Source organism: Diorhabda sublineata, chromosome 8 (genome assembly GCF_026230105.1).
Source record: "Diorhabda sublineata isolate icDioSubl1.1 chromosome 8, icDioSubl1.1, whole genome shotgun sequence".
NCBI lineage: Eukaryota > Metazoa > Arthropoda > Insecta > Coleoptera > Chrysomelidae > Diorhabda > Diorhabda sublineata.
This window is the reverse complement of record NC_079481.1, coordinates 19,581,655-19,598,682: the sequence shown is the minus strand read 5'-3', so window position 1 is coordinate 19,598,682 and position 17,028 is coordinate 19,581,655. Positions and strand designations below refer to the sequence as shown.

General features: G+C 31.7%; 2 protein-coding genes across 4 annotated transcripts in view; one reads left to right on the top strand and one right to left on the bottom strand.

Moving 5' to 3' along the window:
• The window catches only part of LOC130447781 (alpha-tocopherol transfer protein-like), a 113,105-nt gene that overhangs the window by 39,281 nt on the left and 56,796 nt on the right, over nt 1-17,028 (top strand). The gene's annotated exons all lie outside the window — the stretch shown is intronic.
• Nucleotides 10,273-17,028, bottom strand: part of LOC130447779 (uncharacterized) — a 29,074-nt gene continuing 22,318 nt past the window's right edge. For all 3 annotated transcript variants that reach the window (XM_056784784.1, XM_056784785.1, XM_056784786.1), the window contains 3 exons: nt 15,109-15,372; nt 12,825-13,046; nt 10,273-11,058 (listed from right to left, as the gene is read on the bottom strand). In XM_056784784.1, coding sequence (XP_056640762.1) covers nt 10,838-11,058; nt 12,825-13,046; nt 15,109-15,372 — 707 coding nt within the window. In that variant the 3' untranslated portion in view covers nt 10,273-10,837. The remainder of the gene's footprint in view (nt 11,059-12,824; nt 13,047-15,108; nt 15,373-17,028) is intronic.

The window sequence follows — 17,028 nt, the reverse complement described above, 5'->3', positions numbered from 1 at the left end:
TCATTTCTTTGGTGATACTGTTACTTCATATCATGAGACCAATTCTAATCCAATAATAATATAAAAATATATATCTCCAAGTAGCCGTATCCAAAATTCTTGCCGCTTTAGTATTGGGACCAACAATCCAGGAATAGATATGATTATATTGTAGGGTGGGTCAGGGATAGGGACGAACAAGGTCGTGATTAAGTAATGATATGTGAAGCAACATATTAGTATGTGCTCTACGATATTCAGTAATCTCATCCAACATTTCCACTTCCCTTTTGTTTATACCATATATTAACATAAATGTTTGACGTTTATTGAAGTTTATTGATGGATATCATGGTGAAATAAATGGATACAGATTCATGCAAAGTTGGAATTTCTTAAGTCATTCGTTAGTAATATTTAAACTGACGTCCTTGATATTCATGGTCTCTACATCAGAAATCTAACGCCATACATTTATCTTAAGCAAAATGAACACGGAAAGTGAATGGGTGGGTGGTATTGTTGAAACCTCTATTATTGGCAAAGCACAAATAGTCAGCATAGCTTCCAAATCTTCATCCATGAACATATATTTTAAATTTTAGGAAAAGAACAATAATTACAGTAGAAAAAAAAATTGAATCAAAATAAGTCTTGTATGGTGTCAATTACGAGGACATCAAGAAATTTATTGACGGGAATATCAATTGTATGTTATTAAAATAATATTAATTAACATTTTTTTCTCCACTGCCTCCACCTGATACCACCATATTTATGATTTATTAGACTTTTAAAGATTTTGAAAACGGATAGAATTTAAAATGAACCTTTTATAGAGAAATCTATTAAGAATTGTAACATTTTTCAAATACACTATATGACAAGAAAGAAAATAAATTGAAATTACGAGGGAAACATGATGGTATGAAGTAAAAGATTACACCACCCACTATATTAACTCAATTCTTAAGAGTAGATTGTCTAATGTGATTCATTTTTATCAATTATCATCATGTTTCACTCACCTATTTTATTTTGTTTCATAAATTCGACTCTCAATTTTCCACATTTTTCTTTATTTTCATGTTTAGCACACTTTTTCTCAGTTTCAGATCCTTTGTTGCATTTATTATCATTTTTTCCTCCCATATTTTGGTTTTTATCACATACGTTCTCTATCTGATCTGATTTACAAGATTGATTTTTTTTCTTTTCTGATGCTTTTTTACATTTGAATTGTTTGTCAACTTTTTTTTCTCCAGATTTACATGCATCTCCTCTTTTTATTTCTTCGTCTACACATTTTGCAAATATTTTCTGCGTAAAACAACCTTTGGTGTTTCGTTTATTATTACAAATATTTTCCATTTTTTCTCTTTGCTCTTGACATGTAGTAGCTGTAGCTGTCTTGCCACAGGGTTTTGGTTTTTCAGATTGTTGTCTGTTTTTTTCAGATTTATTACATTCTTTCGATGGCTTTTCTTTGTTTTTATCTACTTTTTTATCCTCGCATTTGGAAAATTGTCTAGAAGCTACTGATTTTTGGCATGTCTTCTTTGATGCAGACTCTTCAATGGATTTTTTTTCTGGTTTTTGTGCACAAGTCTTTGATTCTTGCTTATCAGATTTTTTCCCGTCGCATATTTCGGGTTTACTTAGAGCTTTCTTAACTAATTCCCTTGCCTTTCTTTGAGGTTCGAGTGATTTGTCTTTTTTGTCACTGCAAGAAGCCTTATTTAAAGGCTTCTTCTCCAAAAGAGTAGCCTTGCTTGTACTTTCTTTTTGTCCACATTCTTTTTTTTGTTTCTGACAAGATGTCGTTTGTTTTATCAATTTCTCTTCATTGTTGAGTTGAGATTCTTTTTTATCACACATCTCTGGTTTTCTTGAAGCTTTTCTTACCAAATCAATAGCCTTTTTTTCTGGGTTAAAATCAGTAGGACATTTTTCTGTATTTGGTGTAGATGAAGAGACAACTGATTTAGAAGAAGTACAAATTTTATTCTTATCTTTGTTGCTGCTACAATCTGATGGCTTATTTGTTGACCTTGTGACCAAATCTTTTGCCTTACTGGAGGGACTAGTAGTCGAAGACGAACTCTTATCGCACAAAATCTCATTGTCCCCTAAACATTTTCTACTTGGACATTTTTGTTCTTTCACTCTAGTATCTGCAGTTTTTGTATTGCATGAATCATTTTTATTTTTTTCTTTACATTTCATGATTTTGGAAGTATTACTTTCATTTTTTGCTCCTAAAAAAATAGTTTTTTTAGTAGCTTCACTATAATTTCTAAATCTCAAAATGAACCCAGCTCCATTCAAGTTATTATGGTAAATCAGTGATTGTTTTGTACACAAAAAACGTACCAATTTTGAAAGGTTAAGTAGAAATAGAGAATAAGTTGAAGCAGAAAGCCAAATAAACGGAATAGAGGACGAAAAAAGTTTCCCCAACTGTATACAACAGAGATTGGTTGTCAGGAAGAGAAGTAAGAAATTAATGATTCTAGAGTAGAGTTCATTGTGTTGGAACATTGAAGGAAATTTAATTGCGAGAAACTGATGATATGAGTCTAAATCAACTCTGGTTTATTAGCTACTACCATTATGACACAAAAGTGCATGCGAATCGCTGCCATAATAGCAGGAGAGCCGAAGGAAATGAATGAATTTTGAAATATAGATGATAGAGATAATTGAAAGTTATAATATGTTTCCTTTGCTGGGAGTTATGATGATTATAATTTAGGTGATTCAATGTGCCATTGATTAAATTGGTCGGTGGGAACTTACAATAAAAAAATCATATAAGAACACCACATAGTGGAAAGTGATGGAGACTCATACCAAAGTTTTGAAACTTTTCTATTCTCTACATATTTACATATAACAAATTTCCCATAAATTTTTTATATGTTTTTCTATTGCACAAACCAAATAATCTTATTAATAATTGTGTATTAAAAATTTTAAGACGGAAAAAAATGTAAAATGTAAAAAAAGTATCAATAATCGTCTCCATTCAACGAATTATTAACGCACGTATTCTTACATTTTTCTCAAAAAAATGTGAAACAGGCAGACACACGACAAAAGTTAGAATAAATAATTATGGAGTTCATCTAATTGCCGTTAATTTTCGGGTATGAGAAAGAAATGCTTTTTGTCAAAAAATTGTTACAATTTGTAGACAAAAGCTTGTGAAAACTAAAACACAAACATAAAAATAACTAAATAAAGATAAAATAGAATTTAAATATACAGAAGAAAACCACATTAAGTAACAAAGTTATAGGTAATAGGTTATAGGTAATAGTAATATAAGTCCATAACAAAAGTAAAGCAGTATACAGCATGCCCGGAATTATATATTATATTAGAATAGAAGTCGTTTACAGAGTAGAAGGCACTTTTCAGTAATTATGCTCTCAAATTGTTGTGAAATGAAGGAAAAGATGATATCGAATTCATTTCAATTGACAATTGATTCTGCATTTCTTGCATTGTAAAATATTGAGCCCTTAAATAATTCTGAACGTGGAGTAGGTAGGTAATGATCGTGCTCCGCGTTTCTAAGTGGATAGCTATGCACCGACCTTTCTGAAATTGGAGGAGCGTGCTCATGTTATTGCCTCGATTTCAAAAATGTACCTTAAGAATCAGAGCATAGCAGATTAAGTGATGTTGATTTCTTCTTATTTGAACATGTCTTTTTCATATGTGTATCAACTGTTCCAAAGTTTTCTTTATAGAAGTAAATTATTTATCATCAATGTTGCCATATCTCTGGTATGAATTGTATTGTACTACTATTGTACTGCATTATATATTTGAAGGTCATTATTTAGATAATTCATGAGCTATTGATTACAATATAATTATTTTCACCTTAGTATTTACGTTTCTCATACCAATCCCTATAAAGATTAGTTGAAATATTCCAATCTTACCTGAAGACGACTCCAAGCAAAGTAAATTTGGCGATGATTTTTTTGCACCAACCAGACTCGACCATGATGTCTGTTTAGAACATACATTATCTCCTTTGGAACCAATTTCCTTAGATGACTTATTATCTGCTTCTACAAAACCAAAAAACATTAAGTATACCATATTTTAACCCTGCCTCGCCCTCAATTTAAATGCCTTTTTGGGAATGGACTTCAGAATATGGTAATTCATTCGTAGATTTGTTTGGTTTTTAGTGAAAAGTTCATTTACATTATAATCCTCGTGTTAAGTTGTCTCTATGCAAAGCCAGTCTACTACCTTCGCCTCAATCCCAATACTGCGTTTAACTATTACCAAAATTATGCAATACTAAAGCTGAACATAACCGCATGTAATTACTGATTATTTTAGAAAAATTGTAGCAGTTATGTGGAGGTAAAATTTATGGAAACCAGTTCTAAAGTAGAATTGTTAGATAATTATAAAGAAGTATTTCACATGTTCTTGGATTTTTTGATTTGGTATACAGTCTTTTGATAAATTTTTCAATCAACTAGTAAATGAAAATTACCTCTTGTTTTACAAACGGGTTCTTTAGGTCTACTTTCCTTCTTACTCTCGAATATTGATGGACTTGATTCATTAATTGATTTCTTGGCTTTGTTACTACGATTATCTGGACTGACTGGCTGTTTTGTTTCCACACATTTTGTATCACTCTTAACTTGCTTCGGTAAATCTTTGGGTTTTGAACATAAATTACAATTGGTTTCTTTTGGTCCAGAATCTTGCTTTATCTGACAATCTGCTGTATTTGATTTAGGTTTCTTTGATTCATCATCTGGACAAACTGGCTTTTTTGTTTTAAGGCATTTTGTTTCACTTTCAACTTTCTTCGGTTCATCTTTTGGTTTTGGACATAAATTACAAATGGGTTCTTTGGGTCTAGTATCTTGCTTGTTCTTACAATCTGCTGAGTTCGATTCAGATTTTTTCGGTTTATTATCTTGACAAACTGGATTTTTTGTTTTCGTATCACTCTTAACTTGTTTAGGTTCATCCTTTGGCTTTGGACATAGATTAGATTTGAGCTTTTCAGGTCTAGAATCATCACTCTTTTTGCAATCTGCTGAATTCAATTTAGGCTTCTTTGGTTTATCATGTGGACAAACTGGCTTTTTTGTTTTTGCGCATTTTGTTTCACTTTCAACTTTCTTCGGTTCATCTTTTGGTTTTGGGCATAAATTACAAATGGGTTCTTTAGGTCTAGTATCTTGTTTGTTATCACAATCCGAGAGGGGTTGTTTGGATTTATTATCTTGATTAACTGACTTTTTGGTTTCCACACATTTGGTATTATCTGTCCCTCGCTTGAGTTTTTTCGTTGAACATGATTCTTCAGGTTTTTTATTCTTGGCAGATGACTAAAAAATAATATGTGATTGAGCGAATGTGAATAATTTTATCTTATCAAACAAAACATCATTCGCTATCTTTGCTAAAAATCGAATTACAGTGAATTACTAAGTGAACATGATGAATTTATGGAAGGAAGATAGTGTCCATTTTCAATTTACTTAATAATGGATTTCGTTCAATGTTATGATAAAATAATGGCAGCCTTTACCTTACGAGTACAAGACAGTTTTTTATCGACAGTTTTTGTAACCTTATTTTCATTTTTCTTCATGCAATCAGTAGTTTCTTCAGAAGAAGTTGTCATTTTATTCCCTCTATTGAACAGTTTACATTTTGAAGTTTCTGATTGCTGCTGATCATTTTGCTCACAAGGTCTATCAACTATTTTTGCTTTTTTTTCGCATTTATTTTTTTGTGGTTCTGAATCCGCTTTCTTCTGATTTGCGTCTTTGCATTTATTCTCGTCAACATTTTTTTGACCACACACTTTTTCTAGTTGTTCGTTTTTAGTGTCGATTTTAGAGGATTCTATTTTATTCCCACATGTTATCACATTATCACATACTTTAGGAACTTCAGGTTCAGAAGTACTGATGTTATTAGTATTACAATAACTAGTTTGAGTTAAATAACAGCAGTTGGTATTCTCTGATGCTTCAATTTCAGTGAAATTCCAAGGGTATTTGTTCTTAAAACATTTTTCTGTTATTTTTGTATTGTTATTCTGGCTTGTCGAATAGTCTGAAAGTTCAAATTGACAAATATTATGATATTTATATTCTATAATTGAGTTCTTTGAGTATATTCTCTAAAAATATAGTTTCACACTTATATGCACTGAGCACTGGTGAAGAAGTGTACTAACTTTAAGGGTTTGATTAAGTTTGCCTGTTCTAGTAAATAGAGGGTAATTTATTAGTGTGATGAAGTTCACTGCCTACTTTATCAATTTGAGGGATAATAACCATCAATAGTCTTCACATTTTAGAATTATATAAAATACTGGGTCATATTAAGATTGAATTTTTCATTACAAGAATATGATGTGTTCTACGGGGTTTTTAAAAATCGTAACAAGTTCAATATCTTGTACAATGTAACAGAAAGTCCAAAATGATGATTTGTTGCGGCCAAAACATTCTATTAATGATAAAAATTCTGAAAAATTATTTATTCCGTTTACTTATTGAATCTGATACAGGATTAATCAAAATACTGATACATTATTTACTTGGTTTTTTAAGCGAATCACCCTGTATTTCTTGTAGGTTTCGAAAAGGACTATCAACATTTTTTTATCAAGTATTCCCTAAATCTAAAATAATCAGTTCTTGAGATATTTTGATTCTTCTGTGCGAAACAATGATTATGAACGTACATTTAAATCAATTAGTTGTGAGTTGGCTATGATTTATTTGTGAAAAACTGGTATTTGACAAAGATATGACATAACATCTTTGTTTTTCGATTGAGCGGTTTGGTGCATTTTGTGGAGTTTTGAGGATATGGAACTAGGGCAAAAATGAATTTCAATAGTGATGAAATGATTGATATGCTCTAGATATTCGCAGAGTGCAATAAAAATGCGTTACTTTCAGCAAGAGACTACTATGAACGTTTTCCTGAAAGGTAGCAACCCTCGAAAGCAAGCTTGGAGAGATTGATGGGGCGGTTCAATGCTACAAGTTAATCATGAAAAGCATGAACGATTAAAAACTTCTGTACCAGATGAGAATTAAATTATTGCTATACTGACAGATATCGCTTTCAAGCATGCATAGATATCTTTGGCCATTTCCACATATTGGGATAATCAAGAGGTATTATTAGTTATAGGTACATAATCATTGTTTTACACAGAAAAATCAAAATATCTCAAAAACTAATAATGTTAGATATAGGAATTACTCGATAATAAGAGAAGTATGTTGGTAGTACTTTTCGAAGCTCACATAAAATACAGGGTGATTCATTCAAAAAAACCGAGATAATAATATATTAGTATTCTCATTTCAGATTTAATGAATATTAACGAAATAAATCATTTTCCAGAATTTTCTCTATCTATCGAATGCTTTGGTTGCTAGTGATCTTTATTCTTGATTTGCTCTCATATTTTACATTTTTTGACAAATAAATCATAGCCAACACATAATTAATTGTTAAATGATTAGATATAGGTACATAATCATTTGAACAAAACAAAAGTTGTTGTTGGAACACTAAGGTGTACTTGAAGGATGACAAAAAGGAAACTGCATAGTACTGTTTTCTTTTTATATTATAGCATCATTAATAATAATTGGAGGTAACGATATTGTACGATAAAAGAACATATAGTGAGTGATACTGAGTTTGGTATAAAGCACATTAATTCCCGAAGTGTTGAAAATTTTGCTTATCAGATATTACATTTTATTTCATAAGCTGGTAATTACATTAAGGTAATTTATTTTGGATTATTGCCTTGATTAAGTCCGAACAAATTCATATATAATCAAATGAATCATTGACAAATATTACAAAGGAAATTTACTCACTTTTTAGATAATGTCCAGCATATTGATAATATGAATTCAGTTCCGACCTAATATTGGCATTGACATTTAGGTAACAAAATTATTCCTGATCAATGGACCCTGTTCCAGTGCCAATAAACATTACCAATAGTTTGTAGTCTATAAAAAAATGAACGGTCAAAAATTGTCAAACTAATTTTAGGAAGTACATACCGTTATTGTTTGGCATTATGTCTGCAAAAATATTTCTGGAAACTTTTGGAGTAATATAGGAAATATTGAAAGATCCAAGAAGAAACAGTTTGATATTTGTAACAAAAAAAATTGAATATCGTTACCGTTGTTTCATAACAAGCTCACATTGTGGGCTTGCAACATTATACTGTTCCATGGGTACCTTTTTCTTGCGATGTGGTCCATTACCTGTAGCACAAGTCGTACATTTCTTACACCAGTCCTTCATATTTCACAGACTCGCTGAAGGGCTTTCTTCACTCCCAAATGACCTCCCAATGGACTGTCGTGTAATTTCTTCAGTATCTCGGCTTCATAGTCGAAATATCGTCCTTCATTGTGGAAATCTTATCGTCAATATTGTACGAAATATCATTCTTCAGAGCTGAAATATCGTCCTTCATAGTAGTAATCTTGTCGTCAATATTGGGCGAAATATCATTTTTCATAGTTGATATATCTTCCTTAATGTTCGATATATTGACAGAGATCAAGTTGGAGGACTCGTCTTTGAATAGATATGTTTCTGGATCCAATCCGTCACTTATCAGTGCCACTTTGAGTATTTCTATCAATTCACTCTTTTTAACGTACGTTTTTATCACAATGCTCTAGTTAGGCTTTCAGATCCGTTACTTTTAGCTCATTTATTCTCTTGGCCATATTTATGTCACTATTTATTCCCAGTACCTTACACCTGACACCAATGTACGTATTTATTTACTCTCTTTATTTTCGTGAGATGGATTAATAAACAATGTCTCTCACGTTCTTAATTTATTTACACACTATACAATACATTACAATTCAATTTTAGTGAACGATCAAATCAAATATAGAAAGGTATAAGGTATTTTTTTAAACAATTGGTTTTCGAGTATTTTAAATGGAATAAATACTTACAACTTAATCTTATATGGAAGTATAAATTTAACTACATCTTCACTGTCACTTTTTATTTTCAGACAAAAATCGAATTGGGGCATTATTTTCGAAAAATAAATTAAATTGATTGAAAACTCCAACTTTATGTATGTGTTATTGTAAATGATAAAAATAACAAGTAACTTTAAAAAGTTTCAAATTGAAGATTGGCTTCGACCAGTTGATATTCTGTGTGTATCTACATTACGTACTATTGGGTTAGCTTTGGTAGTTTTTGTTACTTTCGTTTAAAATGGTACATCAGTTTTCGATCACAAAATATGCCGACATAATTTTTTTATGAATTCTGTAGTTGTGATGGGAGAGCTGTTGTTAGAGATTATCCCAGAAGCTTTCCTGATCCTGTAAGCAGAAGAAAATCCCCATGCTATTCCAGAATGTCGTTCCCAATTAAAGTTTTCGGTTAACGTGTCGGTTGGTGTCATAATTGATCAATTAACAGGTTCTCACTTTTTTGATGGTCCTTTAAGACGACATAACTTTCTACAAAATATTTTGCTGGATTTGCTTCGCGAACGCGTACCTACCTTATTATACTAGTGATGTATTTTTAGCGCGATGGATTGGACGTGGACGTGGACGTGAAGGTACTATTTCATGGCTTTTCAGGTCCCCTGATTTTGATCTTGTTAATTACCATATTTGGGCACAATTAAAGCAACTAGTTTGCGCAGAGAATATCAAGAGCCGACAACAACTAATTGATAGAATTATACTTTTTTCTAATACTATGCTGGTTTCCTTTTCTAGAATCTACATTATTCCTATTATGTTACAATAATTGTATATTTTTCAGTTCTTATGCGTCTTAACTACATTATTTTAGTTATTGTTCTAAGATTGTTGCTCGTTATTAAGTTACTGTTTTTTTGTTTTGTTTGGTATTTATCGTTATTGTGATTCAATACAGTTTATCATTGTAGTTAAAATACTTGAAATTCCTAACATTTGTTTGAATTGAATTGAATGTTTGATAAGATTTAATCGTTCACTAATAATTGAATAAACATGTGACAACTTTGTCGCATTTGTCGTTTTCATTGGTTATTTAAGTAGTTTGGAAATCACTTATTGTATTAGAAATATATTATACATGGGGCAATATCGGTAAGAATCTCTTAAACGGGTCCTGGAATTTCTAAGTTCAGATAATACCAATCGAAAGCTGGTAATGTGTGTGTGGTGTAGTGTATAAAAAAATCAAAAATCACATGCAATACAGCCAATTAAAATTTATGGTCAATTTCACAAATCACAAATCTGTATAATAATTGAAAAGAGGAATTGACACATTCTAGTCGCCTCATCATATTCTACCTGCGAGGATGAAGTATGAAGTTGAATATTCATGGGGGAAAATCATTAAAAACTGATTAGTTATAATTTGGTAAATTAAAATATACACAATTTGCTGAAAGTCCGTATTCTAGTTAAAACTTAAAAGTATCGATTTAAGGGTACTACAAACTGCCTTTATATAAATTAAAAAATACATAATAAAACCGTTTTATGTGTTTTTATATACAGTAGTATATAAAAATAAAATACTGGTGTCCTTTCTTTTCACTTTATCAATTCGTAAACAAATTCTTCTATGAATTTAACGCTAATTGTTTCAAATACTAAATTTACGCAAGTGAATTAAATTCATAAGGGAGGTTTATTATTCACGAATGATTTATTCCATTCCACAATAAAACAGCCTAGTTCAAAGAGAGATTTCTACAGTTTTCTAATAACAATATAAACAAAAAAGTTCACACACAAAAACAAATAAAAATGTATCACTCTTTCCTCTTATGACAATAAATAGAATAATCGGTCAGACCTTTTTTGCTAAATGAGTATATTCTGGCTTCCGTCGAATACACTCTTCTAGCTCCACTTCTAAATTTTCGTGACATTTTTTTGTTCAATCCTAGTCGGTTCCAAGGATACTTCTGTTTCAATTGTACCGTAACTGCTGGTTTAATCATTTTGATACGACTTTCATCATTCTTTTGATCTGCAATTGAAGTAAAATGTCAGTTGAAAACAGCTATAAAAAGAGGAACATAAATGATTTTTCTTTATAAATAGATCTTATTGATTGACAAAACTTTGAAAATTTGTTAATAATATATTCAAATAACGTTTTCTATTATTCCTACTTCAGGAACGATATTATTCACTACGTAGTTGAAATCGAATAATTAATGGAAAATGAATCGTTTGATTTATAATAAATTTAAACCACATGACGTCAACAGAACTTTTTTTCCAATATCCTCTGAAACAACTCTGATTTGGCTGATTTTTTTAATTGTTCTGTTCACCATCTTTTATATAATATCTCTCAAAAATGTGAGTATATCGAATAACTTGAATGTAACGCATACTAAAGGTAAACTAAATTTAGTTTCTGAAAACGATAAGTTCGTTATGTCACTCAGTCTCAAGAATTTTCTAATTTCTATAAATTAAAGTATGCTTTTATTAATATTCCATAGTTTGTTGATACTGTTCCATTTTTTATCATATTGATCAATTTCCAATCTATTTTCTAAATACTGGGATGTTTGTCCTATGCAAACAACGTCACAATCATTACAAAATACTTAATGCATAATATTACTTCTTTTGCTTTTGGGTGTTTTAGATTCTAGTTTAATGAAATATTTCAATGAAGCATTATGTCCTTCATGACTCATATGTTGGAGGAAAGTGTTTCAAGATTAGTTTCTCTTCTATTTCTCGATTTATTATAATATTTGTATATCCTTTTCTTAAATATGTTATTAATCATTTTTCAGGATAACTATTTTCTTCTAATGCAATTTTTTACGTTTTGAATAGCTGAATTTGTATGAGTTTATGTGAAGATTCAATAAACCCAAATGAAAAATTCATACACAATACCAAAGTTTTATCATATAAAAATACATTGCAGCCTTTTTTATTAAGTAACACCACCATTGACATCGTTACATATTACCGCCTTATCTAAAAAAAATTAAGTTCCTCCTGCTTTGCGCTAAGATCAGTTTCCAAAGAACTTCCCCAATTCTGAAAGGTCATTGCACGGCTATCGACTTATAAACGCGGAAAACGACCTTTACCTACCTACTCCACGTTAAGAATTAGTTAAGAGCTCAATATTTTACAATGCAAAAAAATGCACAATCACTTGTCAATTGAAATCAAATCGATATCATCTTTTCCCGCATTCCGCAATAATTTGAGGGCATATTTACTGGAAAGTGCCTTCTACTCTGTGAACGACTTCTATTCTAATAATAATATGGGCATGCTGCATACTGGTTTAATTTTGCTATGGACTCATATATACTAATTACTACCTATTACTATTGCCTATAATTTTGTTACTCATTGTGGTTTTCTTCTGTATATTGAAATTTTATAGTAATAATTTTGCGATAATAAAGCATTTCCCTCTAGTATTATAGATGTTGTTTGAATGACTTGAATTTAAAAAAAAAACTTCTTTGGCTTTCAACAAAAAGCCTTTTTTACTTACTCATTGACGTGGCCATTAATATGTACAGACATTGCTATAATGTAGAAAATCTGATACAAATGAAAAACAAATCCATATTTCAAGTAAAACACCTTTTCATAATTTAGATCATTATTATAATCCATTTCCAATAATTCATACAAGTAATAAAGGCTTCAGAGGCTCATGATTGTTTACACTATTTTGTTCTAAGACTTTTTTTCTTATTAATTGATAAAAAAGAGTAAAATATATTAATACACCAAGTTACTCACAATTATCCACTATCATGAGTGCTGGAGCTGAGTGAGACTTTCTTGATAGAAATGAAGATCCAAGATTCCTTTTTGGCGGACCTTTAAATTTTCTAAGAAGAGTTTCCAATAGTCCGCGACAATTATCTAAGACGCTTAAGGGTAACCTTTTTTCGAAAGTCAAGTTTTCAACACTCTTCTTATTTACTGTTGGAGCAGTGTTTAAAGTGGGTGTAGATTGATCTTAAAAAAGAAGAATAATGATGTTAACAAAAAATGAGTGAACGTATGAGTGAACGTATGACTATAGGTACACTTGTCAACAAATTGTTGCAAATCGAAAAATGCATTATGGGGAAAATTTTGTCTTCCTCATCATAGTAAACTTGTAACATTTCCTCTACAAAGTCAAAATGTACTAAGAGATTTATAATTTCCTATCGAATGCTAAATCTCAAATTATTCTCTCAACGTATGAAACACTAAATATTTCCGTTTTACTTTTCTCGCAAAACAACTTCCTTAGAAATTTCAAATTCTAAACTTGTAGAACAAAGTTTCTGTACATAATATTTATTGTCATCTCAACTATTCCATTAACAAAAAAAAACAGCAATATTTTCTCCAGTTAGTTTATAAACCCTTATAAGTCAGTAGCAAGTTCTATGCATTGTACCTGATGTAAAATGAGTTTCTCTAAAGCTGTTATCATACACTTCTGGCAATGAAGACATTTATTTTATGATGGAAACAGCTTTTAAACTTGATAGTGTTTACAGCTGTTCTATTAATCCCTGTCGGATGGATGTAGTTGCCAGAAATCTTCATCTTCCATTTCATATGCTCTCAGGTATAGAGCTCCGGAGTTTCGTAATGTTGCACACTTCGAGAGAATGTGGTCGTTCTGCGTGCAACAAGAACGCACGCCGCATTATCTAGAGACTTCAGGTTTTTGTTGAGGTTACAGTGCCCCGATAGGACTCCTGTTAGTATTCCTAGATTGTTCTTACTTAGGTTCATACATTCAGCAGATCTTTTCTGGGTATAGTTTCCCAGAGAAGTTTACCTGTCTCAAACCCTGCAGGTTGTCCCAATAATTGGTTTTGCTGCTATCTACCTTCTTTTCTAGTGTTTTTCCATTGTTTTGTAGCTGATACCACAGAGATTATTAGCTATTTCATTTCCCTTCACTTTAATGGCTTCTGGGCTATCAAATTGACATATTTTTCAATGGCATTTCTATTCATTTCTTGTATGGTGTTATGATTCAACTTATTTTCACAACTAAGTATTGAAGTAAATTTTTTTCTCGAAGCTAAGCTTTTTCGATGCATCATTCTGAGGCATGTCCCAGTTTTGGTCATTATTCAGGGACAGTTTCCAGTACTATGTGGAGAGGTGGGAGATTTAGAATCACTCTCTCTGCTCTTGCCAGTCATTCTTTGATCTTTCAGCAACATTTTTTTGTGTTTTCATAAATTTTTTACTATCGAACCTGTTGCCCTCCATTTCACTTTACATTACCTGTTGCGTGATCAGTGTTGCTATAAGTGACTGCATATTTTGTAGCATACTCAGTATAGCTCACGAGTTCCTTGTTCTGCTGTTCCTTTTTTGTAGTTCTTTTTGTATTTGTTTGTTCGCGGTGTCTCCTTCTTCAGAGGTTTTTTTCTTCTCGAAGATGATCGTTTTATTGGATGTATTTTTATTGTGATGAATAAATCGGTATATCCAAACTAACCGAACATCAGTGCTTAGTCAAGGGACAGATCCTGTCGCAAAGAGAGGTCAATGTGAACATTGGAAACCGACATTATTTATGGGAAACTCTCTGTATTTCTTACTCTAAACAAAATATAAGGTCGTCCTTCTCATTCTTACAAGCTACAGAATTTTGACAATCAAATATTTGGAAGGTATAGAAATTTGAAGTGAATTAAGAAATATTGAAGCCATATAGAAAAAATTCAATGAGATTTCAACGATTTTTCGACTGAAGCTTATAGCTTCTTTAAGTTTATTTAGGAATTAAAACAAAGAATCACGATTGTTTTCACGAAGAACGATTGAAATTGAAAATAACCCTATGTGCATATAAATCGGCCTACTTGAAACTTTTGACTTTAACTAAATTTTTTTTTTCAAATTATTCGGATTATGGAGTGGCCAGCGTACAGTCTTGTGCTAATAATATAAAAGTCAAAGGTTTACAGTGGGTCGACTTTTATCCACGTAAGTAAATACAGTCAAATATTAACATTTGAATACGAAAAATAACTTAAATTATTGAAGATTAGAATCTTACTTTTGCTTATATGCTTTGGAATTATTTTATTGACAATCGACTTAGGCTTAACATTATCCTTTGTTTTAGCTGTTTTCAATGGAAACTGAGTTGGCATATTATTGGAATGCGAAAATTGCTTTCCTATGAGTTCATTTGGCTTTATTATATCAATATTTTTTTGAGAACTGTCGTCCTGAAATGGTAACCGTACTTCGGCTTCTTTCAATTGTTCAAGCTTCTCTAATCTTTTGAGATTTTCCATACCAGCTTTGCTAATAGGTGCTGAAACGAAAGTATTTTTCAAAAACTGTGGAAATATGAAAAAAATTCAATGAAATATAATTACAAAAAATGAAAGAGTACCAAAGTAAGATTAGAAAGGATAGTGATATTGTATTGTCGAATAAATGGGACTGAAGTCTCTAGCAAAATAACTATAGTTTCCAATCTTTTTCTGATTCTAGAATTTAAAAGCCATTGGTCTGAGTTTAATAATGAGTGTTCTATCTTGTATTGAATTTTTTTTTACATAAAATATCGAACGAAAAGGAATTTTAAACAATGTAAAAGGGTTATAATTAACATTAAAAAAATGGAAGCTTAAATTCGTCAAAATGATCCAGCTTATCAATATTCAGTGTTCTCTTCCCTGGCCCTAATAACAACTTCCAATCGCTTTTTCATGGATCGAATAAGCTTCTATACTCGATCTTGTTCGATACTATCCTATTCGTTCGTGGGCGCCGTTTTGAGTTCATCCTATAAGTGCTCGATTGCATTTAAGTCTGGGCTACTTGTTGGCCAATCCATAGCCGCAATTTCGTCATTCTGTTAATACTGCCGTACTGAACCTGCAGTGTGTGCATGGGCATTCTCCTTCATTAGAATCAAGTTTTCGCTGATCAAACTGGCGAAGAGAACGATGTGATCGCCATCAGTCCCCCCACTCCACCACCAGTTTCAATAAAACTGGGTTTTTGCCTGCATTGATTTCTCGCCAAAACCCTGCAAGAGCTTTCTCTAAAAGCCACGTTTTCTTTTATGCAACACGCGCTAATCTTTCTCCAGGTCTTCTGTATACTCGTTGACTTATATTGCCATGCAGACACACTCTGGTTTTCTCTGAGAAGAGAACGAAGCCCCATTGTTCGTCAGTTCAATTAACGTGTTTTTCTGGCAAATCGAGACAGGCACCATACTTTGAGGCCAGTAGCTGGACTTTTTGACTCAATGTTAGCTGTCTTAAGTCTTCATCTGTCTCTCTACCTACTCACAGTCCCTCCTCGCGTTTCACTGAGCTCGTGTTGAGCTTGAACACCAGTAATGGCCTGATATCGATATCTCGACGAGTTACCAGTCTCTTGGTATTGGCGGTTAAGTCTGGTAACGAAGACTGACTCATGTTCAGTGCACTGGTCACTTCTTGCTAACTTTGGCCTTGTCCCAAAATAATAACCGCTTGAGCAGTTTTATCACTTGTTGTGTCCAGTTTCAGGTAGAATTCTTGTTTGTTTTCTCTTTAGTTGGTTGTGGTTCATTTTGTTAATTCGCCTATTCTGCTTTATTTTATTAATGAAACAAAATAACCGTCTTCGACTTTTCCTATTAAATAAAAAAGACCAATAATGTTGTATGATATAATATGTGAAGTATAGTTCATCCAAAATTACTTGAGAAGAAATAGAATTTCATCACCTTGGACATGAATAAACGTTTTTAGTCGAACTCAACATCGCTTATATGGTCTCAAATAATTTGCCAGAGTTTCTGTTTGAAGAAGTCGTAATTCTTCATATACGTACAAAATTACGGATTATCTCACAAGAGATTCAAACTCAGCCAATACAAAGATATTAGTACCTATAGAACATTCAATTCATTGCTTGGTGATTTATATAAAAATGTTCCAATTAATGAGCAGTTTTTTATGTTGTAATT